This window comes from Cucurbita pepo, chromosome 19, assembly GCF_057944985.1.
Source record: "Cucurbita pepo subsp. pepo isolate OVF chromosome 19, ASM5794498v1, whole genome shotgun sequence".
Classification (NCBI taxonomy): Eukaryota; Viridiplantae; Streptophyta; class Magnoliopsida; order Cucurbitales; family Cucurbitaceae; genus Cucurbita; species Cucurbita pepo.
In genome coordinates this window covers 10,122,953-10,144,306 of record NC_141816.1, presented here as the reverse complement: position 1 = coordinate 10,144,306, position 21,354 = coordinate 10,122,953, and the positions used below count along the sequence as shown (strand labels likewise).

The 21,354-nt window shown below is 37.8% G+C and overlaps 6 protein-coding genes across 7 annotated transcripts; 3 read left to right on the top strand and 3 right to left on the bottom strand.

Annotated features, from left to right (window-relative positions):
- Positions 1 to 177: 177 nt before the first annotated feature.
- Positions 178 to 999, bottom strand: LOC111781380 (uncharacterized). Its single transcript, XM_023661937.2, has one exon. It carries the CDS (start codon positions 830 to 832, stop codon positions 326 to 328), a length of 507 nt encoding a protein of 168 aa, XP_023517705.1. The 5' UTR covers positions 833 to 999; the 3' UTR covers positions 178 to 325.
- A 311-nt stretch (positions 1,000 to 1,310) lies between these two features.
- LOC111781378 (calcium-transporting ATPase 2, plasma membrane-type) lies at positions 1,311 to 6,088 on the bottom strand. Of its 2 annotated transcripts, none has more exons than XM_023661932.2 (7): positions 5,611 to 6,088; positions 4,906 to 4,960; positions 2,877 to 4,819; positions 2,630 to 2,788; positions 2,357 to 2,528; positions 1,944 to 2,242; positions 1,311 to 1,841 (listed from the first exon to the last, which is right to left on the bottom strand). In XM_023661932.2, the coding sequence occupies exons 1-7, from the start codon at positions 5,785 to 5,787 to the stop codon at positions 1,602 to 1,604; spliced, it is 3,045 nt and encodes a 1,014-aa protein (XP_023517700.1). In that variant the 5' UTR covers positions 5,788 to 6,088; the 3' UTR covers positions 1,311 to 1,601. The 2 variants fall into 2 exon arrangements, with proteins under 2 accessions (XP_023517700.1, XP_023517701.1); XM_023661933.2 differs by lacking the exon at positions 5,611 to 6,088 and adding an exon at positions 5,159 to 5,231.
- Positions 6,089 to 8,701: 2,613 nt separating this feature from the next.
- LOC111780981 (large ribosomal subunit protein uL24z) lies at positions 8,702 to 9,385 on the bottom strand. Its single transcript, XM_023661363.2, has one exon. It carries the CDS (start codon positions 9,299 to 9,301, stop codon positions 8,861 to 8,863), a length of 441 nt encoding a protein of 146 aa, XP_023517131.1. The 5' UTR covers positions 9,302 to 9,385; the 3' UTR covers positions 8,702 to 8,860.
- Positions 9,386 to 9,936: 551 nt separating this feature from the next.
- LOC111781978 (transcription factor DIVARICATA) lies at positions 9,937 to 11,162 on the top strand. Its single transcript, XM_023662730.2, has 2 exons — positions 9,937 to 10,561; positions 10,751 to 11,162. Exons 1-2 carry the CDS (start codon positions 10,188 to 10,190, stop codon positions 11,085 to 11,087), a joined length of 711 nt encoding a protein of 236 aa, XP_023518498.2. The 5' UTR covers positions 9,937 to 10,187; the 3' UTR covers positions 11,088 to 11,162.
- Positions 11,163 to 11,639: 477 nt separating this feature from the next.
- Positions 11,640 to 15,343, top strand: LOC111780959 (adenylyl-sulfate kinase 3). The gene is made up of 8 exons (XM_023661326.2): positions 11,640 to 11,961; positions 12,094 to 12,320; positions 12,933 to 13,073; positions 13,861 to 14,010; positions 14,101 to 14,219; positions 14,375 to 14,459; positions 14,754 to 14,800; positions 14,977 to 15,343. The coding sequence occupies exons 2-8, from the start codon at positions 12,101 to 12,103 to the stop codon at positions 15,073 to 15,075; spliced, it is 861 nt and encodes a 286-aa protein (XP_023517094.1). The 5' UTR covers positions 11,640 to 11,961; positions 12,094 to 12,100; the 3' UTR covers positions 15,076 to 15,343.
- Positions 15,344 to 16,352: 1,009 nt separating this feature from the next.
- LOC111782038 (peptidyl-prolyl cis-trans isomerase CYP65) lies at positions 16,353 to 20,712 on the top strand. Its single transcript, XM_023662805.2, has 11 exons — positions 16,353 to 16,629; positions 16,747 to 16,809; positions 16,909 to 17,012; positions 17,326 to 17,417; positions 17,522 to 17,611; positions 17,710 to 17,785; positions 17,873 to 18,246; positions 18,464 to 18,720; positions 18,804 to 19,092; positions 19,421 to 19,531; positions 19,640 to 20,712. The coding sequence occupies exons 1-11, from the start codon at positions 16,502 to 16,504 to the stop codon at positions 19,835 to 19,837; spliced, it is 1,782 nt and encodes a 593-aa protein (XP_023518573.1). The 5' UTR covers positions 16,353 to 16,501; the 3' UTR covers positions 19,838 to 20,712.
- The last annotated feature ends 642 nt before the right edge of the window (positions 20,713 to 21,354 follow it).

Below are 21,354 nucleotides of genomic sequence, written 5' to 3'. Positions count from 1 at the left end.
AATTCTGCTAAAGTAAAAGTACCAACTTTTTTTTTTCATATATCACATTGCACGAGTAGAGAAATCCAGGAAGAGATGGATTTGTTAAATCCTTCTAAGTCCGCTCAAGAACGTCAGAATGATACTGGTTGTCATTGAAAATCGAATGGAGAAATGCCAAAGGGGAAAAGCCAAATGTACTTTAAATCTCATGTCAAGCAACAATATCATTATGAAATGTAATCTTCGGAAAACTTGGCTCTTTCAAAAAATTTCGTTAGTCCTCAAACAAGGGCAGCTTTATTTTAATCCAAAATGAACATATGAAATGACAAGAAAAAAGAAGTCATTCCAGTACCGCGGTAGCTCCCAATTCCTTCAGCTTTTCAATAATTGGGTTTCCTTGATCTTTCGTTACACCCTTCTTCAGCACCACAGGCACCTTCTCCACCAAATCCTTAGCCTCCTTCAGACCCAAATCAGTGAACGTCCTCACCTCCTTTATGATCTTGATCTTGGCCGCCGCATCAAATTTCTCGAGCTTTATATCGAACACGGTTTTCTCAGCCTCTTTTGCTACGGCGGATGCAGATCCGGCGGACGCCGAACCTGATGCGCTTAGACCAGAAACTGCAGGGCCGTACTTGTTTAACCCCATTTTCAGCCGGAAGAGGATGGCATAATCATGTCGTTCGATTTTAGTGAGGCCAAGGAGGTCATCGGCGATCCGCTCGAGTTTCTGGGTTCGTTCCTCGGAGACGGTGCTGAGGGACCGAACAAGTAATTGTCTCGGAGCGACAGTGAGAAGTCTCCCTAGAGCTTTGGCCGGAAGTTTGGAGGCAATTGATGGCATTTCGAGGAATTAGGGTTTCTGAGAACACCGTGGATGATATTGATTCGTCACAGAGTGTCGTCCTTCATTGAAGCACTGAGTTTCTACAGATGGAGGAAGCCGAGGGTCACTCTGAATTCATTAGGGTTTCCCCTTCCATTAGTGCCGTGGCCTTCAAAATTAAAGAAACTACTTAAGAATTTGAAAAATGTCTTCAATATAAAAAAATTGAATAATAGCCCATACGAAAAGTCCAAATTACCCTTTAAATTAAAAGAGTTCCCCTTCTATTGTCTATGGAATGAAATTACACACCATTCATCAGAATTTCATAAATAATTTATTTTTCAAACAGTTTTTGCTTTCATATTTAATACTTTAATCATATTTGAAATGTCCGATCTAGTTTAGATGAGTTAGAAGGATGGAAATAGCCGAAATTCATCTTTGATATAATAGAATTAGGGTGGATTGGAGATCCCGATTAAAAAAGTACGTATATCCGTAAAATAATGAGAAAAATAGGATTCAACTTATTAAGAGGAACACAAACAAAATTTGAAAGCTGCAACCTTTCGTCATTCGCCACTGGAGTGCGATGAAAAACAAAGAATAAATGAACGGTGCGCATAGGGAAATAGATACTCAATTTAATGAATGGTTGACCAAACGAACTATACATAGAAATCATAGAGCTAAACTACAGGGTGAACAACCAACGGCCTCACCTCACTAAGCCTATGTGATTGTAGAAACCTCTCTGTGTGTGGTCGACGTGGGTTGGGTTTGTTTATACTGGAATAGTCTTCAAGAAAGCAGCAATGGGCATGCCTAGAAATCCAACCACCACGCTAAACAGCCACTCCGATGAAGTCAGAGGGGTTGTGCTTGCAAATGTTCCCAAAAATTCGATGATTAGTATTTGGAACAGAACGGTTGAACCAATGACAGCAACGAATACATAGTTATTAAGTATGCCTCGAAAGACATCGATTTTGTCCATCTCCCTGGAACTTATTTCGTTAAAAATCTGTCACAACAAAATCCGGTTAGCAGTTGGAGTTGGAGACTTTTAAATCTCCGAACAGTGTAGGGTGGATGAAAAGGGTTAGAAACAAGAAGTGTGTGGTACCTGACAGAACACAAAGGAATTGAAGATGAGGGTATTCAGTATCTGATCAGAATCTGTGCTGTCTAGATCAAACGCTTCTTTCCCTTTGGCCTGTAAAAACCATATCACTGAGAGCTGATACACGGACTGCCCCAAGATATTTCTCCACATGACATTGCTGATAAAACTTCCTCTCCTTCCAACGGGTAAGCGCTTCATCAACTCATCATTCGGAGGCTCAGTGGCGAGAGCCAAAGCTCCAAGTGTGTCCATAATCATGTTCACCCACAACAGCTGGACTGCAGTAAGGGGTGCATTACCTGAAGCATGTTTTTACACCAGAAGAAGGTTAGCAGATGGAAGGCAACAAAACTTTTTTGGGCCTAATAAAAATAAGTGAACCAAGCACTATATGAGCTGTTCTAATATTTAACCTGTCAAACAAGCTGAAGAGAAGTTCACAATCAACGCCACAATGTTGACAGTCAGCTGGAATTGCACGAATTTTTGAATATTTATGTAAACAGAACGACCCCATTTTCCCACAGTCACGATAGTAGAGAAATTATCATCAAGAATGATCACATCAGCACTCTCTTTGGCGACCTGAAATCCAGAAACAGAGGTCCATCAAACAGTCAAATCACAGCAGAACACATCATAAAGTAATTTGGATATGTTGCCAAGTAGCTCTAAGTTAAACTCGCCTCAGTTCCAGCGATGCCCATTGCTAGTCCAATATCTGCTTCATGAAGCGCAGGAGCATCGTTTGTTCCATCACCAGTAACTGCAACAACTTCATCAAAGGTGGTCCGCAAATGCTTGACCAGAGTGTGCTTATCTAGAGGTGAGGATCGAGCCATCACCTACAAAAGAGTTTACGTAAGTGTGAATCATATAGACTATTTGAAGGGAATTGGAAGGTGCAGAGATATTAGGAAAATAACGAAGCACCTGAATTTTGGGAATAATTTTAAGCAATTCCTCTTGCGTCTTCTCTCTGAAATCCGGACCCTCAATGGCTATGCCATCATCGGTGAGGATTCCACATTCCTTAGCAATAGCTTTTGCAGTATTAATATTGTCGCCAGTAACCATTCGTACAGTAATACCAGCTGAACGACAAACTGCAACAGACTCCTTAACACCAGGACGAACAGGATCTTTAATACCCACAATACCAATGCAGGTATAACCAGAAACGGGAATAGGATCATTGACAGAGAATCCATTTTCCAGTTCCATATAGGCAAGGCAAAGTGTTCGGAGAGCCTCACCAGCAAATTGATCGATAATAACATTGAGATGTTTGGTGGAAGTTTCATCTAAAGGAACAACCTCACCACTCGAGTTGATCACCTTGTCACAGGCAGCCAACACTATTTCTGAAGCACCTTTAGTGTGAGCTCGGAAACCACCTTCAGGAAATTGTAGGACAACACCCATCCGCTTTTTCAAAGAATTGAATGGCTCAACTTTAATAAGTTTACCTGCCTGTCTCTCAGCCTGAAAATCACCACCGAGTGAAAGACCAAACTCTAATAATGCAGTCTCAGTGGGAGTGCCCAACAACTCACGTTTGCCATTTTTGTTGATTACAACTTCTCCCCCAGTGTTGTTGAATATTGATTGTAGCAGAAGCTTGACAACGGAGGTTGGAAGGTCAGAGCAGAAGCTTGATGGATTGTTACTTGATTCTTTGACATTCATGCAAATGCATGATTTGACCACTGTCATGTGATTTGTAGTGATTGTTCCAGTTTTGTCACTACAAATAGTTGTGGCAGAACCCATAGTTTCACAAGCTGCAAGGTGACGGACAAGTGCTTTATCATTCATCATTTTCTTCATGGCAAAGGCAAGGCTTAATGTCACAGCCAAAGGAAGCCCCTCTGGCACAGCAACAACAACAATTGTGACGGCAACAGCAAAGAATTCCAATATCTCTAATGCGTCATCTCCTGACCAGTTCCAGTGAGTCCCTTCTCGAAGTTTCTGGCTAACCAATCCTTGAACCAACACAGAGAATGTGATGATGGCAAAGAAAAGACCTATTTTCCCAATAATTGTTGCCACTCCATTCAATTTCACCTGCAATGGAGTTTCATCATCTCCACCTTCACTAAGAGTGGCCATCAACTTACCCCATTGGGTTCTCATCCCAACAGTAGTGATCATCATCTTGCAGGATCCATCTTGAACTTTAGTTCCTGATAAAAGAAAAGGGCTTTCTGCACTCACCATCACTGGCTCACTTTCTCCAGTCAAACTTGACTCATCAATCAACACAGAAAACCCTGAAACAAATAGTCCATCTGCAGGAACTTGGTCCCCAAGAGACAGGTGTACAATATCTCCAGGAAGCAAATCATAAATTGACATTTTCTGTCTATAATCATTCCTTGTAACCTGAATTGATATCTTCTTTTTCTCCTTATCCAAGTCCTTGAACTGCAAGGATTGTCGATAATCACTAGTTGCTGTCACAAATACAACTAACAAGATACTGGCAACAATTCCAAGGCCATCATGAGCCCCATGCGGCCATCCTTCAGTTATTATGCCAACTACCAAAGAGACGAAGGCACAGAGTCCAAGGATCATGAGAGTCATATCTTGGAGTGCCTCCCAAACGAACACTAAGAAACTCCTCTGTTCACTCTCAGCAAATTTATTAACTCCATAAATCTCTTGCCTACGGTTGAGTGCATCAGCATCACCATTAAGCCCAGTTGTTGTTGATGTACAGAGCTTCTGAGCAATTCCTTCAACACCACCATGATGTTTTAACTTCTTTGGATCATGGCCTTCAACAATTGCCCCGAGTTCATCAGCACAAATATGGAAACCTGCAGCTTTGACATCCTCCGGAACATTATAATCACTTGGTTGCATACCTAACATACCGAGACAAGTTCCATCAAATATGAGAAAATCTTCATACATACCCACATTACTTCATGAAAATTCCAGAACTACAAACCTTGGATGAATTGAAATGCAGCTTTTGAGACTAAAACTGCGACCCTCAACTTCTCCTACAATAATAGGCAGAGATAAGTCAGCAGATAGCGGAAAAGAAAACTGTCAACCTAACCAACTGGTAAGTGGTTGGGTTCTTTACTTCGCAGAAGAAAAAATTGTTATCACATTCATCTTTAACTAACTGTATGGTTATCGTTACATAATTACTAAACATAGTTTATGGATTAGGTAAATTTGATTTTAATCAATACCTTTGTTTTATGGATTAAAAATGAGCACTAAGCCCAACAAGCCTTTTTGTTCTTCACTTTTGTGAGTCTGCCCAATGAGCTGCTATCAATATTATTTAGGAAGTAAAAACATTAAAAGTGGTTCAAACAGAGAACCTTCAGCTTTGATATCATATTAATTATCATTTAACACGAAAACTGAGTGCCAGGTCGTGATAGATTTAATCTTATTTCGATGGTTACTGCATAGAGGTCTTAAAAAGATATAATGAACTCGAATCTGTGTTTTTACTTAGTCAGTAAAAGAATATACTGAAGCCAAAGCACTGAAAATAATAATGCGCCGTGTATGGTATACACGTCTTAGAACCAATACGGGAGAAATCAAAAAAATAAGAAACTGATATAGATAATCACAAAGACAGTGAAAATGATCAAATAATCGTTGATAGAATGGGAATATGTAGAGGAACCTGATTACTCTGGCGCATAGCAGCAGCTTCGCCACGCTTGGAGAGATTGGCGGTAAAGCGAAACCTCCTTTTAGGGTTCTTAACCACTCCACAAAGATCCCTCCACTTCTGGAGCACCTCGTCAGACGAGTTTTTGGGTTTGACACCTCCAAAATTCTCGTCCAAAAACCTCTCCATTTTTCTGAGATAGTTGATGAAAATAAATTCGTCAGTTACAATATAAGGAAAACCTGATGCAATGTCACTTTCTATCGGAGATGGCTCGGACTTGCAGCGATGCTTCGTTGAAACTTAACAAATTACGACAATTGACAGAAAAGGAACAATAATAATAAGAAAGAGGTAGTAGGTAATATGGAATCTCTATCTTCCTGTGTCTCTACGTCGCCATTTTGGATTCAGAAACGAAATCCAAAAGAATGAATTGAAGAGGAGGAAGAAGAAGAAGGGGGGGCGAAGGAATTAGTATGAGCTGAACAAGAAATGAGTGTCGATCCGAAATTTGTTGCATTGCTTTAGTTTATAACCGTCAGTCTTCCCTCTCCTGTTTCTCGGACTCGTTCTTAATCCTAATTGGCGAAATTAAACTTTACCAAATAAAATTAATTTAATTCTCTTTATAAAAAACTATATATATTCATTATTTTTAAAATATATAAGTGTAAATTAATCTATACTAAAACTATATAATTTTCATATTTTACCATCACAATGAATCATAACATATCTGCTTATGTTAATACAAATTAAAACTATAGAATTTGCTATTTAATTGAACTTCATGTGCATATTAATGTTAATACTGTTTTATAATATGATTAAAGGTTATAATACAAATTAAAACTATAGAATTTGCTATTTAAATGCCTTTTGATCCACTATTAAATTCATTATTTTACTCATTGTATTCGTTTACCTGCGTTTATTTGACAAAATAAACAATGTCAACAAGTCAATATTTTAGGAACATTATTTGAATGGAACGTAATTGACTAGTCAATGTCAACAGTTGGTAAAAATGTAATTAAAGTAAAATCCGGGCCTTTTTCAAAAAAATAATAAAGAACAGAACTTATTTTAATAAAGCAAAAAGAAAATCAAATACGTTTAGATTGTGGTTTCAAAATTGGGAGACTGAATAATTTATTATAAATTTTTATTGAACTTACAATTTGCCAATAAAAAATATTAAATTAATTTCATATTAATTCCGTATGAATGTCAAAACAATTATTAGATCGAGCCACCAACGTGTTTGACTACGGCAATGGAAATGAAAGGCAGTTGGGCAATTAGGCGATGCAAGATTGAGCCACCGGCGTGCAACCACGTTGATTTGTGCGTAAATTCACAAACCTCCGAAGGTGTGAAGTTGACCAAATCACAAGGGGTAGCAGCCTGGAGTTCGTCCATATTCATTCATTATAATCTATTCCCAACTAAATTAAAGGCGCCTATGACTCTGTCCACCGTTCGCACCTTGGTAAATCACAAAATATTGTAGCTCAGCTATGCTTACCCCCGAGGTATGGGCTATCTATGTGCATCTATTTTCCAAAATAAGATAGACACGTCCTCTCATTATAGCCAAGTGACATCTTTTTCCAACCTAAATTATTGGTCCTTTAAAAAGATACTGCCCAAGTAACATCATCAATTCATCCAAGTGTCTGACCCAGAAACTTGGAGTTCATGATAGTCATCAACTTTCTCCTATAGACTTTCTAATTGTTTATGAACTAAACGATATTGTTGTAATTGTTTATGAACTAAAGGATATTGTTGTGATCTCAACTATACCTCAATAACTATCATCTAAACTAAAGGATATTGTTGTGATCTCAACTATACCTCAATAACTATCATCTAAAACTGTAGTTGAAATCTACAATCTCTTTGATATTTTAGAGACATCCAATCGACATTGGTTATTGCCTAGCTCATATATGTAGTCTTTGTCTACTAAACTTATCAGTAGAAATAGAAATTTATTAAACTTATCAGTAGAGATAGAAATTTATCTTTAACCCTACGCACAAACCTACCATTATGGAACACCAATACCTCACTAGTCTTGGAAGTTCTACCATTCCTCATCCTCGCTAGACCATGACGTCCTATTGCTAAAAGATATGGAGGAGAAAGAGAACGACTTAGGGATCCTAATAGAGAAAGGGGCTTATTAATAGTTGAAGTCTTTAGTGAGGAAACAAAAAATTTGATGTTAAAGCTCCTTCAATGAACTAAAATCAGATTCATCTAATTCATATGGCATTTGCAAGGTAAAGTATCCATCATTTAAGAGAGATGGAGAGGATGAATCACGGAAATTTGAGTTGGGTATGTTACTTAATAGACAGCTAACGACTACACTGCAACTGGGCTTGAGCGAGTTACAGCACCAATCACAAGTATGTTTGTCGACTACTTCCAAGATATCCTGGTGCATAGATATTTGAATCTGCACAGATTCAAGATTCTTGAATCCTAAGACAAAATGTAAGGAACTCAAATAGAAAGACAAAGTTGAATGACACAAAGATTTAATGTTAGTTCTATAACCATATCATCTCAATTACCAACACCACGGCCAGGAAAAGAGCAGGAAGCCGTAACACTAAAACCCCTAATACCAAACACGCACATCAACAAAAATCAATACAGAGTTGGCCAGGAAAACTAAAAAGGCAGTTAATAAAGATCACGACCATTATAATTTGAAGTAGAAAATAAATTGGGAACAAGTTAATCCACATGTAGACAAAGCAACCATTAACAATTATGTGACACGAGAACATATATTTTCTGAGAGGAGTAGAAGATATCAACATTCCCATAAAAGGGAAATCTTACTATGACCAGAAAACGTTGATCAAATAAAATAAATGATGAAGACTTCTATCGGATTGAATCATTGGAAGAAGTGCTCAATTCCCTACATATTCTTCGAGACCCCAACAGAACACAAGTGCCATACAGAGCCAATTTCATACAGCATGTACTATAATCAAGGAATTGGAACTCCATTAACCAAACAAAAATCATCATGTAGCAACAGTAATAATCAAGAATAAAGAGTAGCGCATTGGAATAACAAAATGTGATTTCAAAATACCATAAATCAAGGCCTCCAAAGTAGACAATCGTAGCCACATGTCCGAGGAAATTTTTCCTAGTGTCTTAAACAAAAACTCGCTAGATAACTATGAATGAGAACAGTCTATCAACTTAAACATCACCATTTTCAAAATTAATCGACGCTCTGCATGATATCCTCTGCGGAGAACTTGGTCCCCTTGTCCTTGTCAGCGGCAGCACGGCCCTTACCTTTACGATCCAGAAGTGACTTACGGTCCTTGTCCAGCCTGAGCTTTGTAATCACGACCTTCGAGGGGTTGATGCCGACATTGACAGTGGATCCATTAACCTTCTCACGAGTGATTCGCTCAATGTGGATGACCCACTTTCTACGGTACACCTGCACTACCTTGCCTTCCCGGCCCTTGTAAGTTCCACGGACAACTTGGACCTCATCATCCTTCCTAATCGGCATGGATCGGACATTGTACTTTGACCGGAGGTCATTCGAGAGAGGAGCACTCATAATAACCCGACGAACGCTCGACGGCGCAGAAAAATGAGCCTTGCGGCTCTTGCGGCGGGAACTGGAAACCCTAGGGTTGTACTTCATGGCGGCCGGTGGGTGAGTGGGGAAGGGGAAGGGGGAGCAACAAGAAAATGGCGAATGATGGGCGAGTCCGCCGTTAGGGTTTCAAGGGTTTTATACACAAGATGATACTATTTATTTTGGCCCAAGGCATTCTGGCTTTAGGATGGGCCTTGATTTGGACTTCAAACTTAGCGGGCCCAAATTTGTCCACTGGAAATATAACTTATAACTAACTTAAATATTGTATCAATAAAAATAATTTAATTCATTCAATAAAATAGAAATATTGCATCAATATTATTTAACTTATATTATTTCCATTTCTTATTAAGTCTATCGTTACTATACCATATCAAGTATAATTAAAAAATTAAATTTATTTGTCACTGGTTAAATTTATTTCAAACAAATTATATTTATAATTAGTCAGATACGAACCCATTTTCGAGCGGATTCCACCTGTTGTATTAAAATTTTGAACCTATGCATTATTTAATTATAAATTGATTAAATAATATGCCCGTAACATTATTTATGTTATCTAAATTTAATTAGAATGAGTACTGATAAGAATTTAAGGAAACCATCTGAAGAAACACAGAGGAAATGAAACAAAAATAGCAATTTAAAAAACAACCACACACTCAACCCAAAAAGGAACGTTAAAGCTGTAAAAAATGCAAAAATATATAGGAAAGAGGGATAAAACGTGTTGGAATTTACTTTTTACTGGGGGTGAATCCGTTGGCTCCCCCGTCTTTAGCCCCGAAAATATTTCCTCTTCTCGCACGTGCACCATGCCTCTCACTTTTACCCCCCTCCCCCTTCAAATTCCCATCCCTCCCGAGCTCCCTTTCTCGGAATTCTGCTGCTCCTCCTTTCTGTCAGCCCCGCGACGAGGAGGCCAATGGAAGCCCCTTCTTCTTCCTTCGGCCTTCTCGACCATTATTGGAGCCCCACCACTTCAATTCCTTCTCCCACTCCCTGGACTCGCCACCAGGACAAGATTTTCGAGCACGCTCTCGTCATGGTGCCGGAGAATTGTCCCAACCGTTGGATGAAGATCGCCGGTCTTGTTCCTGGTAAATCAGCGGCCGAGGTTAGAGACCATTACGACGCCTTGGTCTCTGACGTACAGAAGATCGACTCTGGACGAGTTGAACTACCGAACTATGCCGATGAGTCGTTGTCGAGTTCGCCGGAGAGGGAATCGCCGTGTCAGCTGCCGGAGAAAGCGTCTGAGAGGAAGAAGGGGAAACCCTGGACCAAAAAAGAACACCAGTAGGTTCATTTCCTATACATAAAGCCTCTCCAACATGCTTCATGTCAAATTTTCACGTATTGATCTAACATAGTATCAAAATATACTTTGATTATAAACTCATAATTATTCCCTAAATTAAAATACGGCTGGACTTTCATCATCCAACATTATTATTATTATACTAAAAAAAGTTATAAAATTGGCAGGCTGTTTTTATTGGGGCTGAAGAAATTTGGAAAGGGAGATTGGAGAAGTATTTCCAGAAACGTGGTGATTACGAGAACGCCAACTCAAGTAGCTAGCCATGCCCAGAAGTATTTTCTACGCCAAGAGTCGGCAAAGAAAGACCGGAAGAGATCCAGCATACATGACATCACCACCGTAGAAGGCAATTTAGTAACGGCGGTGGCTGCAACCAGTCAAGGTCAATTGAGTATTTTTTCATTAACTCACTCGCCGTCGCCGTCATTCCCGCTGCCGCTGCCACACCAATTTTCACCTGCAAGCTATTTTCCAAACCAGAGAAGCTTGCTAGATTACTAAAACTTTTGTTATCATACAGAACAATAGGATTGTATAATAATGTTGAAATCAAAATGGCAAAAGTTAATTTATTAATTTCCTCATTTTTTAGTTCTATTAGCGTTTAAGCCATTTAAATTATAATAACATGAAATTATTATTAATTCGAGTATAATTCCCAACATGCCTCATTGTCCAACCTTTTGCATTTAAAGTATTTTTCACCACAGTGAAAAATACTTAAGACTAGAATGAGGCATGTTGGGAAGCCCAAAGCAAATGTATGAGAGCTTATGCTCAAAAAGTCATGTTCGGCTATCATGACATCAAAATCATGCCTTAAACTTAGTCGTGTCAATAGATTAGTAGATTCTCAAATGTCAAACAAAGGATTCCTAAAGAAAAAGTCGAGCCTCGATTAAGGGGAGGCGTGGAAGCTCAAAGTAGACAATATCATACCATTATGGAGAGTCGTGTTCGTCTATGACAAAGAACTTATTTATTTGGGTTAGAATTAAAGAAGCAATTTATTTTATTAGTTTCCGTTCGATAGATGGATTGATTGGAAGAATGACGATTCACACCGTGACAAAGCTAAAGAGATTAACAATTTCTGCGCAGCACATTCATAGTCGTTATCCAAATATATTGCTAAAGGCTGATGAGTAATTAGTGCTTGATTCCTTGTGTGGATTCCATCTTCTAGTGACAGCTGAGCCTCCCTTCCTCACCCACGCTGTTGTTGCTTTACACATCCGCTTTCTGTCGTCTCTCTGCCTTTTTCAGTTGCCATTCCCATTTATCCGAGCTGAATTACAGGTGGATGTCCCATTGTTTACGAAACTACCTCCGCTACCTCCTCCGACGGACCTCTTTCAACGCTATTTTCAATCTTGTATGTATTTTTGTATCTAATGCTTTCTTGTTTATCTATATTTATGTAGATTCTCGACCGAGGCTTTCGGAGTTTCGAATCTCTTTTTTAGAGTATTATTCTGTGCTTCCTGATGCATTTTTCTGTGTTCAGATCCAAGATGGTCACGTTGCAAGTGGCGCGACCGCTGGTTCACATGAATGAATACCGGCCGTTGATCTCCTCATCTTTGGGGAGGTTGAAGCTGGTGAAAGTTGCTGTGAACAATGCGATTGGATTGAAGTGGAGTTGTGGAGGATGTCGGTTCTGTTGCGATGCTGTTGCTACTGGTTTTTTCCAACCATTTAAAGCGTTGACGAACAATTGCTCTGCGATTCACGGTACTTAGTTTTTAAAAATCGCGTTTGGTTCTGTTTATGAAGACTGTAACAAATTCATGTAAATCAAAGAATGTTTAATAGTTTTCATTCCGGATTAATATTTTAGAACCTGCCAATTTGAAGTTTCGGAATTATATTGGTAAGCAATATCTTGTATTTGAATCAATCAGTTTTAGGTTTAAAACTAAATGCGTTTTGGCTTGAATTTTTTTATTCCCAGTATTCCCAGTAAGATATGAATTTTTTTCTTCCTTCTGTCCCTATAAAACATCCGATTAATTACCATCTGGATCATTGGTGCCATCAATTAGGTAATTGTTCGTATTCAATAGATGTTAGTTGTGCCTTTGGAGAAAGGTAAAACACAAAATTACGATTTTCGTATCTTTTGTGTAGTTCAAAGGCAAGGCTGATGCATACCAAATTGTTTATTGGTATATTACTTCAAATATAGTTTCTTAGCTTGACTTTACAAGGTCATGACTCATTATTAGCCGAGCTCTAATTTTGTTTACTGAATTTTGAAACTACTTGACTCATCATGACTCATTAGTTTACTGAATTTTGAAGCTACTTGGGTACTCTAATTTTGTCCAACCTTCTCATAATTAGGTAAAGGTTGCCACGAGACCTCAACTGGTGGGAAGTCGACAAATATCGTCTGGCATGATTGCCCCGTCGGGAAGCCTCAAAGAGAAAAGTTGATTCAGCAGAAAGGCTGTGTCATATGGATAACTGGTCTCAGTGGTTCAGGTTAGTCCTTGTGTTTTCCAACTGGTAACTGGTCTTATTTCTTGTTGAATTTTGAGGACCATCATCACTTTCTCCATTATAACTGGTATCACTCCTTCTATGTGATTTTGGCCTTTATTTTGCTCAGAAACTTTTATCTCAAATGCCCGTCACTTAATTTTTTCGCTTTCTATCCTCGTTTGGTTTCTTTTGTTAATCAGAAGTTTGTGAGACTTATTTCACTGACCCAGATTGCAGGATAGATATCTGAATTTTTTTGATTGCCTTTATGCAGTTTTTAAATTTATTTATTTATTATTATTATTATTTTTTTTTTTTTGTAGTATGGAGTCTACAAGTTATTTACAAGTTATGTGACTTAGTTGTTCGTTTCATGGAGAAGAGTTCCATGAAGAATATACTCGATTAAGAGACTAAATTATAGACTAATTGGCTGGACACAGTTGACTTAGTTGTTTTCAACTCTTATCATCTCCGTATAGAGTTAGAGTAGTAGACTGAAATAAGGAAATAAAAAATGCAGCTGCTTGTCAGTAACGATATATGTTTATTGTTTCTATTTCAAAAGGTATGAGTAAATTTATTGGTCATAACTAATTATCATTCTCATGATCAATCATATGAACTTTTCCTGAAAAAGAGATTCCATTATCATCAAACTGGTATTTTACGTTGTACGGTGGTTCTGGTACAATTAAGAGACTGTTGTTTAATATGCTTATGTATAGAATGATCCTTTCACTGTAGTTACTCTCTCCCTCTCTCTCACCTAGGGCTCTAATTATAGGAAAAAGCACTTTGGCATGTGCATTAAGTCAAGGCTTACATTCAAGAAGAAAGCTGACCTACGTCCTTGATGGTGACAATATTAGGCATGGTCTAAACAGTGATCTTAGTTTTGAATCCAAAGACCGAGCGGAAAACATAAGGAGAATTGGTGGGTGGTCTTCTCTATCAGATGAAATATTTCCATTGACATTTCTTGCATCACCCAGATTTCGTGAATATTAATCAAGATGGTCAACAGGTGAGGTAGCAAGCCTATTCGCAGATGCTGGGATTATTTGTATTGCTAGTTTAATATCCCCTTTCCGGAAGGACAGAGATGCTTGTCGAGCCCTGTTGGCAGAAGGTGATTTCATTGAGGTATGTTATACTAATTCTTGTGTTGCATATTATCAGGGCATAGTTTTATTTCCGGTAACTGAGTTCACAACCAGGGCAAGGCATTAGAGCTCTGGACATTGATAAGATGGTCATGTCTTTATTGTTGACAGCTGGGTTCTGTCATATTTTTACAGGTTTTCCTTGATGTGCCACTTAAGGTATGTGAAGCCCGGGATCCAAAGGGTCTGTATAAACTGTCCAGAGCTGGAAAGATTCAAGGTACTATTTTGGTTTTTCCCAATATTTGGTTTCACCTGATCCTTCCTCTTAGGATTTGGTAGGTATTCCAAAATTTTCCATCCGTTTCTCTTTTTTGGATGAAACCTTTCTTTCTGCCAATCTTGTCTGTAAATATGTGGCTGATTTCTAGGTGGGAATTCAAGTTGCCAATTTTCACGGATGTAGCTGTAGTTGTTGTAATGGAAGATTTATCGTGCTTTGTTTTTGTATACATATATTTCCACAACTGATATCAGTTCTCAATTTAGAGTTGATCTTGCCATCTATTTTCAGGATTCACGGGGATAGATGATCCATATGAAGAACCATTAAATTGCGAGGTGTGTGTACTTTGAACATACATTTTTGTTTCCTTTTGTTTTCATACGGTCAAAGGATTACATATATTTCAATGCTAACAATTATTTGCCGGCTGTTGAACGAATTGACTACTGTGTTCATCAAACATGAACTAATGAAGAAACATAAATGGACTCACACTGGTCTTTGTTGGCAGATTTTATTGCAATACAAAGAAGGAATCTGCTCGTCCCCTAATGAAATGGCGGAAGAAGTAATTTCATATTTAGAAGAGAGAGGGTACCTGCAAAGTTAAGAGGAGGGAGGAGGCTGGTACCTTTGTTGTTATTTAGTTTAACAGGAGATGTAATTTCCCCTCTTATTTCTCGCTGTTAGGAAACATCTCGTTTCCTTCGGTTTGTGCTTTCCAATTCTTGGTTCATTTAGCATCCTGCTTGCGAATAAGGTTAAAAAGCATGAGAAATAGACCAATGTGTTTGCTTTATTAGTTTGTGGAACATTGTCACTTTTAATTTTTTTTTTTCTTTCTGTGAAGTTCATATTATTAGACGAATTCTCTACAATAGTATGATATTGTCCACTTTGAGCATAAGTTTTTAGGCTTTGGTTTGAGCTTCCCAATAGGCTTCATACCAATGGAGAGAGTATTCTTTGTTTGTAAACCCATGATCAAATTAGTCGATGTGGGACTTTCATCATCCAATACCTCCCCTCGAACGAAGGATGCTTCCCCTTAATCGAGGCTCGACTCCTTTGGAGTCATAGCTATTTTTTACTGCTTTCGGGAAGGTCTGACTCCTTTTCTTTTGGAGTCCTTTGTTCGACATTTGAGGATTTACCAATCTATTGGTACGACTAAGTTTAGGGCATGACTCTGATACTATGTTAGACGAACACGACTCTCCACAATGGTATGATATTGCCCACTTTGAGCATAAACTCCCGTTACTTTGTTTTGGACTTTCCAAAAGGCCTCATACCAGTGGAGAGAATGGACAAAGTATTCTTTGTTTATAAACCCACAATCATTCCCTAAATTAACCGACGTGGGACTTTCATCATCCAACACATATTGATTTTATTCAAACTCGACTCTAACATATTGATTATCACAAGGTGTGTTTGGATTGCCTATAGTAAAAAAAAATGTTTCTAAAAAATATTTGTATCCATGTATTTTTTATTTTTTTTTTATGATGCCTTAAATTGTTAAGAGACCAAAAGTTTGAAATACACCGTCTAGTATTTCATATTTCTTTACAAATTATATATAACTTTTAGACAATTTTTAAATAAATAAAAAAAATCAAAACTACTATTTTTATAATTTTAAAAAATTAACTAAGATTTGTTTTTATTATTATTTACAAAGCAAGAATGCAAAAGAATAATTATAAAATAGTACGAAATAAGATTATTAATAAACTGAAAAAAAGAGAATGAAACGAGTCCTCGGTGAATTAGTATTTAATAATAATAATAATTAGATTAAAATCAGTTTTTAAAAAAATAATTTTTGGAAATCAAACCGATACGACGATTTGCATAAGAATTATATATCCAGATTCAGATGACGACATGTCGATAAACGAGGTCAGCTTCCCTAACCTCGGCTGGGTATGAATTGGTATCGAAGCGAAAGGGAAATTGAACTTCTTCAGGAGCCCTAATTGCAGAGATTCGCCAGCTTCTGAGTTCGAAGCTCAAAGAGGCAAAGGAAGATGGGGAAGAAACAGCACAGTAAAGACCGTTTGTTTATTACGAAAACTGAATGGGCCACTGAATGGGGCGGAGCCAAATCCAAGGACAATCAAACCCCTTTCAAGCGGCTTCCTTTTTATTGCTGCGCGTAATTTCTCATTCCTTTTTAATCTCCACTTACTGATTCTTCTTTTGCTGTACGTAATTGTTATTTACTTGTTTCCCATGCGTCTGCCATGAATTAACAGTTGCAGTTTAATGGCAGGCTTACATTTACACCCTTTGAGGACCCTGTATGTACTGCCGATGGCAGCATCTTCGAGATAATGTAAGTTTTTTTAAGATTCACAATAACTTTCTTTGTTGGTTTTTTGTGAATATCAGTTAGTTTATTGTTCTTCATAACAATATTGGTACTCGGGTTCAGGAATATCATCCCTTATATTCGGAAGTACGGTAAAAATCCTGTTACTGGAGCTCCCCTGAAGCAGGAGGATCTTATTCCTCTGATTTTCCACAAGAACTCTGAAGGTTGGTATTGTTTTAAAACCTCATCATGTTTGTTGCCTTGAATTCATATGATTGATGAATATTCCTGGTTGTCAAATGTCATTTACAGTAGCATGGTTGTCAAAATAATTCTTTGTTTTGGCTCTGGTATAGATTTTTGCCATTGTGATTAGAGTTAAATGATGTGTTAAAGTTCAATATTTTTGTAATTCAGTGCCCGCGTACACAAACACACACACACACACACACACACACATATAACTCAGAATTATATGCTTTTGAAGATCATATTTTTGTTGTGGATGATCCTTCCGCATTCTCGACTCTGCTTCAGGTGAGTTCCAGTGCCCTGTACTAAACAAAGTTTTTACCGAGTTCACTCACATAGTTGCTATAAAGACCACTGGAAATGTCTTCTGCTACGAGGTACGTTATATCACGTGGTGCTCTCATTCTCAGTGGTCTTTTCTTGCTTCTTCTTGAAGTACTTGGACCTTGATGCTTGATTTTCTGATATTTCCACCTTTTAGGCAATTAAAGAACTAAATATCAAGACAAAAAACTGGAAGGAACTTCTCACTGATGAACCATTTAGTAGGGAAGATATTATAACCATTCAGGTAAAAGGGTTCCAGAGTTTGATCATTTTCAACTGTTTCTAATCTCGATAGTAAATTTCATTTTTATGCACTTCCTCAAACTCAGTGCTGATTTGCAGAACCCTACTGCACTTGATACTAAGGTTCTCCTGGATTTTGATCATGTGAAAAAAAGCCTGAAAGTTGATAATGAAGGTCAGCAACTGATCTTTTTCCTTTTTTGTGTTAATTCCGTCCTGCCTCTGCACCTTGACTCTTTTTATTGACTTCAATTTTCCCCAGAACTTCAGAAAATGAAATCAGATCCAACATATAACATAAATGTGTCGGGGGACATCAAGCAGATGTTGAAGGAACTTGGAACAGAAAAAGGAAGGCAAACTGCACTTCATGGGGGAGGTGGTGGCAAGGCACAGAAAGAAAGGGCAGCTGCCCTTGCTGCAATTTTAGAAGCTAGGTCACGCATTAAAGAAAATTCCAAGGAAAATGCAAAAGGAGAGGAGACACCTACTCAGGCATTTAGTATTGTGGATGCTGCATCTGCTTCAGTACATGGAAGAAGTGCAGCTGCTGCGAAAGCTGCTCCTAGTGAAAAAACTGCAGCTCGAATTGCCATGCACATGGCGGGTGAGAGGGCACCGGTGAATGCTAAGATGGTTAGTGTATTACACTATTTATTGTTAGATTTCCCCCCTTCAAATTCATTATTAATTACATGGTACTCAACGAACAATTTGAAATGTTTTATCCAACAATATGATTGAATTAGAATTCAGGTACCTGTATCGGAAAGAAGGCCAGTATTCCGGTTATAATGGTTTTTATAATTTTTTTGGCATCTAAATGAATTATTAACATAAGTTGTTATTACAGGTAAAGAGTCGTTACACTACTGGGGCTGCATCCCGATCCTTTACATCTACATCTTACGATCCTGTTACAAAGAATGAACACGAATATATCAAGGTTGAGAAAAATCCAAAGAAGAAAGGATATGTTCAGTTGCACACAACTCATGGAGATTTGAATATTGAGCTGCATTGTGATATTACTCCAAGGGCATGTGAGAATTTCATCACACTTTGTGAAAATGGCTACTACAATGGAGTAGCTTTTCATAGAAGTATTAGGTACGATGCTGCTGCGGACTGCAGTTCAATAATGATAATCTTATTATTTGGCGTATTTACATGGTGAAGGTGTGATAATGTAGGAATTTTATGATTCAAGGTGGCGATCCAACTGGTACTGGGAGAGGAGGTGAATCTATATGGGGAAAGCCCTTCAAAGATGAACTCAACTCCAAGTTGCTTCATTCTGGAAGGGGAATTGTCAGTATGGCAAATAGTGGTCCCCACACTAATGGTTCCCAGTTCTTTATTCTATACAAATCTGCCAATCATTTAAACTTCAAGCATACTGTATTTGGCGGTGTTGTTGGTGGTTTGACTGCTTTGGCAGCTATGGAAAAGGTTCCTGTTGATGACAATGATCGGCCGCTGGTCAGTTCTTTATTATCTTTGTAATTTTATACCTTCCATTTTTTGTGGTCAGCATGATTTCCGTTGCATGTTTCTTTTCTAGGACGCCCTTTGCCTATTTTCCCTTTGAAAATATTAAGGATCCTCTAGTTTAAAGCTCAATTAAGTCAGTCATGTGTGTGTACGAATGGTTGAGGATGTTAATGGGCATATATGGACATTTCTATGGAATGATTGGCAAACATAATTTGTTACTTTTCAATGCTTTGGACATTACTTTTCCCCCTAGATATTTCAACCTTACTTCCTACTGTGATGACCCAACGCATCTCATCTTTTACTTGTGCAGGAGGAGATCAAGATTACAAGTGTCACAGTCTTTGTCAATCCATACTCGGAACCCGATGAAGAAGAAGAAAACAAGCAAAAAGACGAGAAGAATGTTGAAGATGAAGAAAACGTTTGTCTCCACAACCGAATGACTTTTGTTGGAGCTTATAGTATTCGTCATCATTATTTGAAAAACTCTTTTGATAAGCTCAGATGAGTATCTTTGCGTTTATTTCAGGATAAGGTTGGATCATGGTATAGCAACCCAGGCACCGGGGCAGCTGAAAATGGAGCTGCAGGTGGCGGTGTAGGGAAATACCTTAAAGCAAGGAATGCCCAATCCAAACCCCCTGCTGTTGATGCTAGTCTAGGAGCAACTACCTCGACCAAGAAAAGGACAGCTGCAGGGGAGTTCAAAGACTTCTCTTCGTGGTAAGAATCCCTATAGACCAATTTAGAAAACGGCATAGGTTTTGCAGCTAGCCCTTAAGTTACCGTTTTCTTTTGGTGTTTAAATCTTACAAGTTATTGGAATGGGGAGCGGGTAAAAAGGGTGCATTTGGCCTATTGAGTTCTGGAATCCCTTACTGACGACAGAAGTTCATTTCACAAACTCTTGAGTTGTAGATTATGCCTAAGGACAACCCTTCCCCCAAACCCAAAAAGAGAGATAGATAGAGAGAGAGAGAGTGAGAAAAAGAGGGAAAAGCTTAATTCAGACATGAATCCTCCTTTTCCCGACAGTGTGCTGTAAAAATCAATTGGCAGATATAAGAACGGCTCTTCTTCTTCCAATATTATTTATATTTCAAAGCTGTTTCTTTGCTAAGGAGTAGTGAGTTGTGAGTTGTGAGTAGATGCCAAAGTGAGGATAACTCAGCCGTGTACTCATACTTAGAATTGGAGATCGGAACCTTCATACTCTCATATTTTTTGTACTAAAAGAAATGAGTTTGACCGCATGCTGAATTTCCAAGTAAAGTTGTATTTCAACCGTACCCAACACTGCTAAATTATCTTGTTCACAGCTTTGCTGTCGATCCAGACTAAATTTTGATCATTTTTCTGTGTCGCTGCTTACTCTCTAAGTCTCTCAGCTTTAGCCCACTTATATTGGCCCACACAGATTGAGATATCTTGAAACCCACCTGTAGTTTTCACTCTGCTCTTCGCTGGTCGTTGCAGATCACTTTTCCTTAGCTCAAATTATGTTATCATATCGAGTCTTGGCAATATGTAATTCAAGAACTTCAAACTTGAAGGTAAGGATAAATTGCAAATTGTTATTAATAATTTAGACCATTTTTTATATTTTCATTTTAACCTTTTCTTTTTAAAGCCATTGTTTAAGTGTTAGCTCATCATTGGAGTAAGCAAAATGCTAATCAAACCAACAATAGCAATAAACTATTAGTTATTGATTGATCAACAAATTAATATGATCATCAGTTATCAATATCAGGGGTGAGAAGCATCTGCTTTTGGTTTTGATTGAATGAAACCAATCCTTATTTATTATTCTTATTCTTATTATTATTTCTCTCTTTTTTTATTTTTCCTTTTTCTTTTGAGTTCAACAACTTAACCTGTAATTTATTCACAAAAGTCGTTTACATAGAAGAGGTTTGAAGTTGTTATTTCAAGCGTACAATCACTTTAATCATTACATTCATTTTAGATTTTGGACCACACATTTCAACCAATCCCTGGATTTGAAGTATCTAATGGGTTAGAATTTAATTTCAACCAATCTCTGGGTCTATTTTAGGATTTTTTTTTTTTAATTTTATATCTATATTGAGACAATTTTATTCAATTTCCTTTTTCAAATGATTTTGAATTGAAATTTCTAATTTAAGATTTAATTGGATTCAAAATCAAATTAAATTCGAGTTTGAATTCAAATATCCTATATAAAGTGGGCTAAATTACACTTCCAATTTTTATTTTTCA